Source organism: Anser anser, assembly GCF_964211835.1.
Source record: "Anser anser genome assembly, chromosome: 4".
NCBI classification, from domain to species: Eukaryota; Metazoa; Chordata; class Aves; order Anseriformes; family Anatidae; genus Anser; species Anser anser.
Window position 1 is genome coordinate 16712153 of NC_139724.1, and position 12906 is coordinate 16725058.

The window sequence follows — 12906 nt, forward strand, 5'->3', positions numbered from 1 at the left end:
TCTTTTTTAGAGGGCCTTGTGTACTTACCTGCTTCTCTCTGTCTTATTAAATACTGCATCACTGGCTGACTGCAGAAACAAGAATTTCAAGTGATTTAAAAGACACATAGCGTGACAGAGCTCCAAAACTTCCAAGGAGAGTGTTCCATAATGGGAATAAGTGAGGATAACGTGGCTTTATTGCGTGCCACCACCACCGCATGCAGATATAACACAAATGGCAGCTCAGTGTTCATTTCCATCTGGCTCTGTCAATACCTGAATGCGCCCTAACTAAGTGGCGCCACTCCCTTTAGCACTGCAGTTCTTCAGAGGGGTGACATTGCCTAGTGTTGAGCGGGTTGGAATGAGGCAGGAAGCTTGTGCTGGCTTTGCCTTGGGCATGCTGCATTGGCTCACCTTGGTGAGTCTTTGTTCCCATCTCTTCTTCCTGTCTGTCTGTCTGTCTCGTCGGCTAGATGTGTCTGTCATTAATTACTGGTACAAGCCCTCTGAGTGCCACTGGGGCACAAACAGCAGTGTTGGCAACCCAAGCAGTCCTTTAGCACAGTTGCATGGCTGGGACTCTGCTTAAGACCAAAGGGAGATAGTGCAAGGGCATCTGAGGACAGATCTAATCCCAGCTGGATCTGGTGTGGTTCTGCTTTCCAGTCGGGCATTTGGACTGTGAGGGACAACAATTTAATTTTCCTTTGGTCAGAGTCGTTTGAAAGGATGAGACTGATGAAGCAGGGTGGATAATTATGAGCAACAAACTTGTTGGCAGAGGAGGAGCACGGATACTTAAAGGATAATGTTGGACTTTATCCTTCATGGGCAAGAAAACCGTGCCAGTGTTAGCAGGTCTGAATGCTGAGCAAGAGGCTAAGCCTGCTCAAATGTGACATAGTTAGGACATGTCAGGTCCAAGAAGGGAAAAAAAATACACATCTTGTGTTGTAGTAAGACACTCAGTACTAATCATGTTTTTTTTGTTGTTGTTGTTTTTTTAAAGTATCTCTCTAACAGCTTTTACTTTGCTCTCTGCTCCTAGGACTTACATTCCCACAGCTCACAGATCCCACTGTGCTAAGCTCTTGTGCAGGGTGAGCTGTTCACCCTGGAGAGGGCTGCCCTACCTGGACTTTTTTTCTTCCAGAGTGTGACTGGAGCTGCAATGCTTGTAAGGGCCCCCGGAGGACCGACTGCCTGCAGTGTATGGAGGGCTACGTTCTTCACAAAGGAGCTTGTGTGGAACAGTGCCCTGCAGCTTTCTACAAGGAATCAGACGAATGTCAGAGTGAGTTCTTCTTGTGTGTTACCTCTAATCACTTCTACCAGTGATTCTCTGCCTGTCTCCAGTTTGTGCACATCTTGCGTTCAGAAAACACGCTACAGCGGCAGGTCTCGCTGCCCTCCAGCACGCACACACACAAAAGAGCTTGGGGTTCTTGGGGTGTTACAGCACCGTGCAGGAAGCCGTAGGAAGTGGTGTTGAGCTGAACTCTTTACGTGTGATTTTTAGGGTGTGATCAACACTGCCTTCAGTGTCGCCAACCAAACGAGTGCAGTCTTTGTGAAGCCCCGTTTTTCCTCTTGGATGCTCAGTGTGTTCACAGCTGTGAGAAGGGATACTATGCAGACCAGGCACAGCGAAAATGCACAGGTAAGCAAAGTGAGCATGATGTGGTGGAGAGGGATCAGGGTTGCAGTCTGTGTTCTGTACACTGATATTTCTCTGCAAGGCACTTTGATGACGTGTTAAACTCACTGTTGAGGTAGTGCACTCAACTTGAGAATTAAATAACAGGCTCCATCTGCATTTACACGTCTAATTCAGGAGGAATGAGATTCAATGTAACCACACTGTACATAAAAAATCAGTATTAAAAACACATTGTTAGAAATGTTTCAGTTGTATTTGTGGGTTAAAAAACTGTGTAGGACTTTAATTTGTATTTGAAAGTGTTTTTTTCAAAGAGGTACAACAGTTACTTAAAAGCATGTTTCTTCCACTTGGAAGATTGTGTCAGGTTCTCTGTATGAAAAACACTGGTCAAATTAGAAAGGAATTTATTAACAGCTATTTTATCTGAACTGTTTGCCTTCTCTCTTTGATTTTGTCAATTCGGTAAGACGGTAATAGCATTGGTGTTTCCATCCTGACCTGAGGGACACCCCTGCACACCAGTAGCTGCTTTGTTTTTGCAGTGGCTCAATGGAGTTGTGCTTTCCCTCCAATGCAGCTTGTCCTCCTGGTTGCTTGGACTGTGAAAGTGATGGCCTGTGCCACCTCTGTGACAGCACCACCTTTCTGAAGAACAAGATTTGCGTTCCTGCCTGTGGTCAGGGATTCTTTGGCAACAAGTGGACCAGAGAGTGTGAAGGTGAGTGTCTCTCCTGAGAAAGCAACTAAGCTGGCAGGCTTCCAGCAGATTTTAAGGCCAGAAGTAGTGTTCATTCAGTGGCAAGTTTGGAACTCAGTTTTGTGCAGTTTTGTGTTGGCTGTTGAAAGTTGGCAGCTAGTTTTTCTCCAACATGTTCTTTCATAAAATGTGAATGTACATGGTTTTCTAAGTGAGGTTTTTTCATGTTTGTTTTTGTTGTTTTTTTAGCCAGCAAGCATCCCTCAAGCTTTCATGTGAACAGTACCTTCACAGTAGGGATTGGCAGGGTAAAACCCCTAGACCTCTCCTTACTGGGCGTGCATGATCTGGATGGTGATGCAGGAGAGCTCTTGTTCCATATCGACAGCACTCCCTCCAACGGCAGGCTAGTGATGGTGGTGAATGGGAAAGAAGTGCAGCTGAGCAAAGGCGACCACTTCAGCTTCAAGGATGTAAAGGAGAATAGAGTCCGCTTTGTGCACAGCAAAGAGAAATCCAGGTGACTGCATTGATACTTTTTTCTTAGCTCTTGCCTGAAGAAAATGTACATATCTTGAGAACAGGTATTCTTTTGTCCCTTGGAAACATTCTTACAGTGAAGCACGATTCTCACTGCTACTAAACAAATTATCATTGTGTTTTGGAGATATTGTGCCATACTGTAAATGGTGGTGCAAAACTTTTGTTCATGGTATAAGAGATCACTGTGATCCGTCTGCCAAACCTCCTGAGCTCTGGGGGTGCAGGAGTCTTGTCTGATTTTTAGCATATTCTGACGTGTATTTAAAACCGATGTACTATGCTGGCTCTTACAACAATTTCTGTCAGGAAGATGCTCAAATGATGTCACCACTGACCATGCTCTGCAGCATATACTGCATTCATCCATTAAAACTTTGCTTGCAACATGAGCCCTGTTAGTGTTCGGGGACAATTAGCAGTGATTAGCATCTGGCAATGCTCACAGTGCAAGCATGTTGCAAGGAGGCAGATTTCTCCTGCTGCCAGGCAATGAGCCAGTCATCCTGCCAAATTTCACACTTGATTTACATCACCATAAAGCCTTGGCCCAGACTGATACCAGTGGAGTTGCTTGAAATTTCTGCCTGTATATATCAGGGTGTTCTTTGATCCACTGTTTATGATAAGATTCTTGGGGTGTCCTTCCGATGCCGAGGGTTAGCTCATATTCACCAGCTTTAAGGCAGCAGCATGAGTTTCTGCATCACGGTTTGTTTTTCTGCCTGGTAGTCACGATGAAACATCAAGTTCTTGTCATGAGAAATGTAGCTACTTGATGTACAAGGCTGTGGGGTTGCACTATTGAAGAGTAAATAGGAAGCAAAAATGCTGAAGAGTGGGAACTTCTGTCTCAAAGCCAGATAAGTGACATTTTTCTTCAGCAGAGAATAGCTGACATTTAGAATCAGTACTTAATCTTGGAAGCACCATCCTACGTGGGTAACATTAGTTAATGGGAAATGAGGGGATATTATTACATAGTTAAAGGTATTTATTACATGCTGTGACTATTGTGACTCTTCAGCAAAAGTCCTATAAAAACATAATTGCAAAAACTTGAGCTAAAGTATCTGTTGCTAGGTTAATCATTTTTACTTAATATGTAATATTTATACCATTATTGAGGCTTGCAAGATCACTTCATTTATATTATCCTGTATTTTGGCTTTCTGGGGACTTGTTTAGGAAAGGACAATTTTCCTTGAAGGTCAGCAATCAACAGTTCTTCTCCCATCCCTTGGTGGTCAACATTCAAGCATTTTCAACACAGGTAATGTAACAAAGCTTGGAAACAGCCTCAATTTTTGTACCATTTGGAGCCTTAGCTTCTTGCAGTGATAACGAAGCAGCTAGGCAGGACTTAAGCTGGTGTTCAGGTCAGGCAGATTAAACACAACCCTCAGCTGAGAGGCAGACAGAGTCATACACAAGAAGTGGACTTTGGGGTAAGTGATCGAAGAAGCTGGCCTATCTAGTTTTGTTTGTGCAGGAAATTGCAGCAGAGCAATCACAGAGCAATTATCAGGGAGGGCTGAGGAGTCCCTACTGTTTAAATTATTCTTTGGATCAGCGGAAGGTCTAGTTCAGTCTCTTACTGCAGGGCAATTGAATGATGATTGATCCCTATGGTAGGGATGTCTTGACAGTCAAGAGCATTTACTTAAAAGCTCTGTTCTACGGCAGCTGGGAATTAAATGAGCATAAGCTTTTTACAGTGCGTCTCTTAAACTACTCTCCATTTCTACTCAAGCTGATGGTACTGTCAAGTGTCTAGGTCTCTCGTTACTGCTATTTAAAATCTGTAGCATGATATTGTGGAGGGGCATCACCCAAGAGGTGCTAAACAGGCAGTACATGCATGACTCGTTTTCTAAAGGTAGGCCCTCTAAAAGGCAGGGCATGTAGAGGTGTGCAAGATGCACATTGAGGGAGAGGGCACAGCATTGCAGAAAGGAGTTGTTCAAGGCCAGCATAGCTACCTGTGCCCATCCCACCCCTCTGGTAGCCTTTGATTCCCACTCAAGCTGTGGGTGTTCCTCTGACGTGGCTGTGGGGGCTGTGGATGTGCTGGAGCTGCCCAGCCTAGCTCCTTGCTGGCCGCTAGTCACGGTAGCCAGAAGTTCCCCGTGGGCTCATTTGCTATAGGGGGGGGCCAGGTTTCAATACATAATGTCTTGAGTTGTTTCCTGTAAGGTAGCTTCATGGTTAGGAATTTATCTATATAAAAAAAATTGCATTTTATTGCTTTTAGTCGTCACATTCCATATGAGTCATTCCATAACTTCTGAAATGTTCTAGTTTGACTTTTAGTGTAAGAAAAACTACGGATTTTGATCCTGTTGCATGTATATTGATTCTGGCTGGCGCTGAAATCTTTTTTCAATCTAATCTCTTGTTTGCCTCAGTAGGAAATCCAGCTAAATAAGAGCTGCAGTCACTGCCCCAGAATGCATAAGTGAAGTTTAATAATGGGAATTTTGCCTGTCAATCGTTAATAACCCTGATAAGTTGTATTCAGGTGAGATGGCAGCAGTTAGCTCTCTGATGAGCATTGCCTGGGCTTTGACTTTGTCTCTGCAGGATCACCCACATCCTGAGGCAGGGTATTACTGATGGCAAATGTTGTTTATTGTGATCAGTAGAGACTGCAAATTTGAACTTTCTTGATGGCGAAGAACTAGGGAACTAATTTGAATCAGCAGGAATGTGAACTCTAGCTGGTCTCCTTTCTAGCAGGAATAAGGCTGTGTGTAGTCTTCAAAGATAAGTAATGATGCTGATGACACCCAGATTTGCTGTCTTTGAGATGGACTTAGTCAGTCCAAGACAAGCAAAAGCACATCCTTAAGTGTTAGCTGCTGGATGTATTTCTACTTAGAAGTGTTAATTCAAGCCTCTGCCTGTCAGTTTGGCTCACTGTTGGTATTCTTCTTTCTTTCTTTTTTCCCTCTCTGCTACTCATTTTAAACAGCTAACCTGGGCACACAGATTGTGGAGGGTCTTATTTTCAAGCATTAGCGCTCTGAAAGACATCGAAGTTGTCAAAGCTGTAGGTTATACACAGGGAAAATGTGGTACATCTCCATTCCAACCCTGAACTTCTTATTCACATACGTAAATCTTCAGTATCTGAGGTGTTTGTGTTCCAGTTGGGCCTGCTGACGTACATATAAAGTGTAGCCCTTCCAAAATAGTTGGGGTCTGTGTTTCCATTTGAATTTCTGTGGATAGTAGTAAAGCAAAGCTGTGTCCCTTGTCTCTTATCTGTGCAGGCAGCAAGGGAGTACAGACTCTGGGTGATAACTAAATTGCTTTCTATATAAATGTCCCAAGTATTTTTCCTTGCAAAGCTTGCTGTGGCATGAGAATCCTATTTTAATGTAATTAAATCAGTCTAAATTGCTAGATATTATTATATCTTCCCACTGGGGGGAAAGTGTGGAGAGAGATCCTCTGCTGCTTAGATACTGGAGGCTTCCAGAGGTGAAGCAAGCTAATTTCCTTAACCCTGCATTTTTTTCCTTTCCTTTTTTTCCTTTCCTTCAAGTCACTAAGATGAAGCAAACAGCTAAGAGCTTCTTTTATGTTTCAGACCCCATACGTGCTGAGAAATGAGGCTCTCCTTGTCCGCAGAGGGGAGATTGGAACCATAACAGACCTGTTGCTTGGTGTGAGAGATGGTGACAATCCTCAGGATGTCGTGCTGATGGTTTTAGAGCCTCCACGTCACGGGCAGCTGATCAAACCTTCTGGGAAGTCAGATTCTGCAATCCACATATTTCACCTTGATGACCTTGCTGGTGGAATGCTCCGCTATGCTCACGATGGCTCTGACAGCCAAGATGATGCAGTTCTTTTCCAAGTGAATGATGGGTACCACTTCCAGAACATCCTGTTCCTCATTAAGATTGCTCCCAAGGTATGTGCCATGACATAAAATCTCACAGGCAAATAAGAAGTAGTACTGTGTCCCCCGAGGTGTCACTAATCCTGCATTACCATCAGGCTGTGCTCAGAGACAGGAGAAAGTAAATAGGTCTGGAGTCGCAGGTGAGAGTTTTGCCCTGGTGAGGGCAATAAATTAGAGTGGATGGCAGGAGAGAGGGCTGGTGAGATAGTGAAATCACTCACTGGGCTGATGGGAGCGTGGTGGGAGTGACAAACACGAGTGAATTCAATGACTTTGCTAATAGGGTGTGTCTTTGGTACTGTGGTGGTGGTGTCAGGATCTCTGCTGTTCTCTCCATTGAAATCTTTCACCTGATCCTTCTGTAATGACAGGACATAGATACCTAAATTCAGAAAACATTCATAAGTATTTTAATTTTTGTTTCTTACTTGTATTGCAGTTCATAATTAAAAAACAGCTGTTTGTCTCTTCCATGTTTGGACATGAAGTGGCACTGGGTATTAAATTTTACAGGGATTATGGCAGTAAAATTAGAAACAGTCATGCTTTAATCTGTTTGGTTTTGAAATTAACCTCAGCCAAAGCATGAAATGTATACCGTTTGTGTGGTGAAGGCTTTTAAAAATAAAGTTGAAGTGCTTGCAAGCATTTCAGTTCTGGTATTGTGGTGCTGTTAAAAAAAAAAAAAAAGCTGAGAACTTCCTTATCCCTTAGTTAATGTGAAAAAGTAATAAAAAAAAGTCCACTGTTTGCAGTCTTTTTATGTATGGATCTGAGAATTGCACAATCTTTCTGTGCTTGCACTCCATAAAAGGGAGCTAAGAGATGATGTTAGCCTTCTTTTGTCCTCCTCTCTGCTGTACTAGATGTCTCTCGTAGCACCTTGGGCATGCAAATTTCAAGGAAGGTTTACAAGCACTACATGTGTCTGTGTGCGGTTAGCACAAGGAGGAACCAAACCCATTTGGACCCTGCGGGTGCTTCTAAGTCTGAAGCAGTAATTAATGGTAATTAGTGACACGACTCACACATCAGTCTGGAAATCAGAAAAGGTTGCTTACAAGGCTGGTGCTGACTTACTAGACTCACAGCATAAGAGCAGCCCTGCCTGTGTTTTCTTTACCCTTACGTGGCCCTGAAGAGCCCACAGAAGATCAGGAGGACTGTGAAATGCTTGGATACCACTCTGTTCTTTGTAACTTTTTTTTTTGGTTTTTGTTTTTGTTTTGCTATTGATTAAGCAGGTCCTTGTTGTAAATGCCAGTGAGGGTGAATCGCTGAGTTACAGTTTCTTTCATTAGCCGATTTTGTGCTCCCTTGTCTCTCATTATCTTTCCAAGTCTCCGTGCAGCACTTGGCTGCGGAGAAGAATGAAGGTGGTGACAGAGGTGAGAGTGGAGCAGCTTTTAGTAGGAGGGGAGAGCTGGCAGACACCCAGTGCCTGCCTCATCCTAATTATTGTCTTTGTCGAGTAGCCTTGGGAGCTGCAATGGATGCAGGGTTTTTTGCTGAGGTGCTGTCAGGACGGGCATGCAGAGACACTTCTCTCTTTCCTTGGTTTATACCCAAAGATTGCTGAAGAGCCTGGTAGGGCCCTGTCTGGAGGGGTGGGGAGTTTGAGGGGTGGTTTTTAAGCCATGCTGCTTATCTAAGTACATGGAGCTTATTAGAATATATTGCTGGATGGTTTTATGTGTTAAGTCCTGGTGTGAAAGGACATTTCTAGGATTCCCATTCAATCGGCTCAGACAGTATAATTTTCAGACATTAATCCACAGAAGCACTGCGATGAAAATGTGAAAACATAAAAGGACAACATAACCTTCAAAGTATTATGAATTGGAGGCTTTTGTTTCTTCACAACGGGTGTGCCTTGTTTGCTGCAAGGTCCTTTTTTCAGTCCCTTTGGTTACTAACAGCCTGCTTTTCCTTATTTGCCCCTATCCCAACACTTCATTTCATCTACTGCAGGCTGAACAGCTGGCCTCAATTTTGAGAGCTCTTAATAATGATTTGCACTGCTGTGTATTTCTGTTGATGTTCTTTAGCAGTTACAGCTTCTGTGAAGTTAATTTGAGACCTGCTGGTGCTCCATGTCTGGCAGAGCACCACCAGTGGTGCTCCAGTGGGGAACAGTGAGCCCGTTCCCCACACTACGCGACCGCAGGCTGTGTCCTGTAAGTCAGACGAGGTCAGACCAATGCTCATGTCATCTGCCCGGTGCTGGTGGGATATGGAAGCCTTTCCTTTCTGGGTGCAGGAAAAGGACAGGAGATGCTTGTTCCAGGCATGTGTGTTAGGTCTTGTTGCAAGTGCTGCCTCTGTTCACTTCATAAAACTTTGCCACACAGGCACCAGCAAAAAAAAAAATCTAATGTGATTTCAGCTGTTTTGCTGAACACAGAGTGAGGTGAGCACTGTGGTCAGGCAGTAGTTTGTCACTGGATATGTTTTTTTAAAGCTTACCAAGCAAAAAGAGCTGTCTCACGACTGTCTTTCTATTAATCAGCAGATCACAGCATCAAAGCCAGCTGGAAAAGGTATTACAAAATGCCTGACTGGTTTAATGTGGCCAGTGAAGAAGCACTCAATCATTTAGTTCCCCAAAAGCTGAAGGGTTCCAAGTTTATAGCAAAAGTGTCACCTCATATTGAATTAGCATTTACTTTAAAATATTTTATTTTCAAAGAGTGTATTTCGCATGTCGTGCTTTGAAGTGTGGCCAGTTTCATTTTTCTCTCCTCACACAATAAATCCAGGGACCTTTCTGGCCTTGTTTGTTGTTTGTTTCCGTTTCCAGAGTTAGGCTTTGCTAGGCCTGTATGAGTCACGATGTGGTCACATCAATAAGGTCAGAGGAAAGTTATCATACATATTGGCAGGGTTCTCTAGGCTGGCACTGGGCCTGGCGTACTTCTTTATGTAAAAATAAAGCAGCCATCATGCTGGGAAACTGTTGGTCCCAGATCATGTGGAATTTAAAAATTAGCTCCTCAAAATAAATACAAATTAAATGGGTGAAAAATGCTCAGCAGACAGATGTCAAAATGGAGATGGGTAATGACCCTGTAATGTGGTTCTCTTTTTAAAGCATCCTTTTAGCCCTCTCTGGTGTCTCCATTGCTTATTTGGAAGAGAATAATAAAAAGGCTTTTTATCAGTTCTTGGGGTCAGCCATTATTATGTGGAATAGTAATGAGGAGGAAGATGATTGCTTACATGGAGCTGTCATTTTGACTGATGATGCAATTCAGCACAGCCAGTTTCAAGATGAATCCTCAGAAATCAAGAACAGAAATCACATTTACAGCAAGTGGGCTTATAAGAAAGAGTTGTGACAGTGAAGAGGTCACAGGGATTTTGGTGGCCTGTCTAACAAAGCATGAGCTAATGAAGTAATGTAGAGCCAGTAAGGGCTAATACAGTCCTTGAAAGCCAGAGCAGTGTTACTGAAGTATATGTCAGCAGTGAAACTATTACTGCATCCAGTCACGACATCCAGATTTCAAAAAGCTTGAATGAATACTCTTAAGCTGACTGAAAGAATTTTTCCCCACCTTCTGTTAGAAAAGCATGAGGTTGGTTTTAAAGCTGGGTTTGCTCGTGGAGAGTTAGTAACAGTTAAGGGTGTAAGTAAAGATACTGGAGGTGCCACCAAGAGATTCTTTTGAACGGATAAGAAGCCGTGGTTCTCTAAGCACCCTTGACAGGTGTGTATTTTTAGAAATAAAATGAGGAGAGGTAACAGCAAAGGTGGATCCAAAAGCTGTTGTTGACTGGATACATTTTTTTCCAGTGGCGATGGCAGTGAATTTTCCACTGTGCCAAGGAGATAAATTCTGTCGAGACATGTCAAAAGTCAAGTGGAGAGAAAGTGAGGATGGTGGTGAAAGACAAAATTATGGAGGGAGACTGACATCAGGAAGGTTTAGAGTTGGAGGCAAGCAATTAGAAACACTGTAGGGCCAGGTCGGTTCTGCAGGGGGAGAATTGTGTCCGAGGGCTACAGGTGAAAGATGCATGTCCTTTTCTTGAAGAAGACGACCAGGGTTGAATGTCTAGGAAACTACAACATACTCGGTGTCATCCTTTTCACTTGAAAATCTGTTTGCACTGGCATTGCTGATGTTCAGGAAAGCCTCTTCTTGTTGTCCCCCTCACATACAGAGTGACAGAAGCCCTCGGCTGGTGACAAATTCCCTGGTCTGGGTGCCCCAGGGAGGCATGCTGCAGATCTCCAAGACGATTCTGCATGCTGAGGTACCCGGTGCCCGTGACTCCGAGATAACTTTCAACATCATCAAGGACCAGCCAAGACACGGTAAATTTGTTTGGAGTTTTATTATCAAAAACCAGCTATAGGGTCTTGCTTTTCACCCTGCACGTCTCAAAGTCTTCAACCACTAAATAAATGTGCAGGGTTCTGGTTGCTTCAAGGGAAAAGTATGTTCTTAGACTTTCCTGGGCTGATTCTTCTATGGTATTTTGCCCACAAGAACTAGCATTTGAGGGAATAATTTCTTTGTAATACTATACTGAAGAAGTGCCACTAACCTCATCTTTTTCTAGTTCAGATGGGCGTGCAAAGTAATGAAGCACTGTTGTTCTGCCTAGTAACCTGAACTTCTGCCACTGTTTTTCTCTAAGGGTAGTGAAATCCTGGTAGATTTACAGCTTTGTGAGAGCAGAATCTCACTCACTGCCAAAAGATAATAGCCCGTAATTAATGTCTGGTTTCAGAGCAGCATGGAGCAATATCTGCCTCTAGAAACTGCTGAGCAAAAGTTTACCTTGAAGAACTGGAGAACTCCCTAAACTCCATGACATTTAATTTCTACTAATGGAAGAGATTGTTGACTCAAACAGAAATTGGTGACATTTGCATCTGTTTATAATTCTTGTTTCCAAATTCCTTTTGAGAGGCTCTGATCTCACCTCTCAGAGCAATGGCTTTTCAAGTGACCCCTTGCGTAGGAAGGACTGCAGGTTTCAGAACATCCTCCAGACCCAGGCCGAGGAGTGTGGAAGGTGCTGGGATTTGTGACAGATAGAAATGCAGAGAAGCTGGATAGAAAAGAGAAGATGTCATACATGGAGGAAAAGGAAATAAGAACAGACAAGAAAAATGCTATTTTCACCATCAGCATCCCCATTTTCTTCATTAGGACCATGTCTATAAGTAGCATATGTTGTACTTCAATGAAATGGTACAGTTAATTTTAATTTGCTGGGCCAGATAAAATGAAAGGGTCACTTCAGCAACGTAAGTGCTGTGGTTTTGCCTTCTGCTGTAAGGATAGACTGGTTTCCATAACAGCTGCTGGTACCTGACAGAGACATAGATTATGTTATTTTTGCAATTTAGTAGAGAAGTAATTAATTTGTATTCCCTCTTTCATTTTCTGCAGATGGAGAGCTATCTTCTCATTTTTAATAAGCATTTACATGAAAACTAGATTTTTTCCCTGAGGAGTTTGTCTCCTGCTGCCTAACCCTAACCAAAATTTATAACCCTGTATTTGTATCACCATAATTATCTCTGCTGTAATTAATTGCAATAACACAAATGGGTTTGTAGCTTCGAGTGAGGAATATGCAGTAGGAATCAACGATCTTCAAAGTTTTATCTAAAATGCTATTTCACAGAAAGGGAGGAAAAAAATAAGACAGAGAAATGTTGAAAATGGGTCCTTAATTAAGGAGGACCTATCTGCTGATCTTAGTATTTGACTAATGGAAAAGGTATTCATACCTGTAGGAAATGCATCACGCGCTTTTAGGTAGGAAATAAAACCACTTCGGAATTAGCTCCCACATTTCTGTAGCACAAGTGCATGTACAAAGAATGCTTCCTGCCCTTTATTTCAAGACCCAGAAACCCAACAGAAGGGATGTGATTAGGGAAGGAAGATCCCTCTCCAGACCTCCTCCATCTGCAGGGGTTGATTTGTTACTGTTCAGTTGGTTGCCAGAGCACAGTTGATCTTTCTAAGGATCTCTTTATGCTGAACATCATTTTGTCCATAGAAATAGAACCGGTGTCCTCCCTGGCTCTTCTCCCAGCCCGCAGGATGCCTCAGCATAGCTCTGTGACTTGAAAACTACTTA

The 12906-nt window shown here is 43.0% G+C and overlaps 1 protein-coding gene across 1 annotated transcript in view; it reads left to right on the forward strand.

The window, feature by feature from the left end:
- The window catches only part of FRAS1 (Fraser extracellular matrix complex subunit 1), a 161520-nt gene that overhangs the window by 99637 nt on the left and 48977 nt on the right, over window positions 1–12906 (forward strand). The window contains exons 23-29 of the mRNA XM_083833103.1: window positions 1139–1279; window positions 1505–1645; window positions 2226–2366; window positions 2595–2865; window positions 4074–4158; window positions 6481–6807; window positions 10966–11119. Coding sequence (XP_083689229.1) covers window positions 1139–1279; window positions 1505–1645; window positions 2226–2366; window positions 2595–2865; window positions 4074–4158; window positions 6481–6807; window positions 10966–11119 — 1260 coding nt within the window. The remainder of the gene's footprint in view (window positions 1–1138; window positions 1280–1504; window positions 1646–2225; window positions 2367–2594; window positions 2866–4073; window positions 4159–6480; window positions 6808–10965; window positions 11120–12906) is intronic.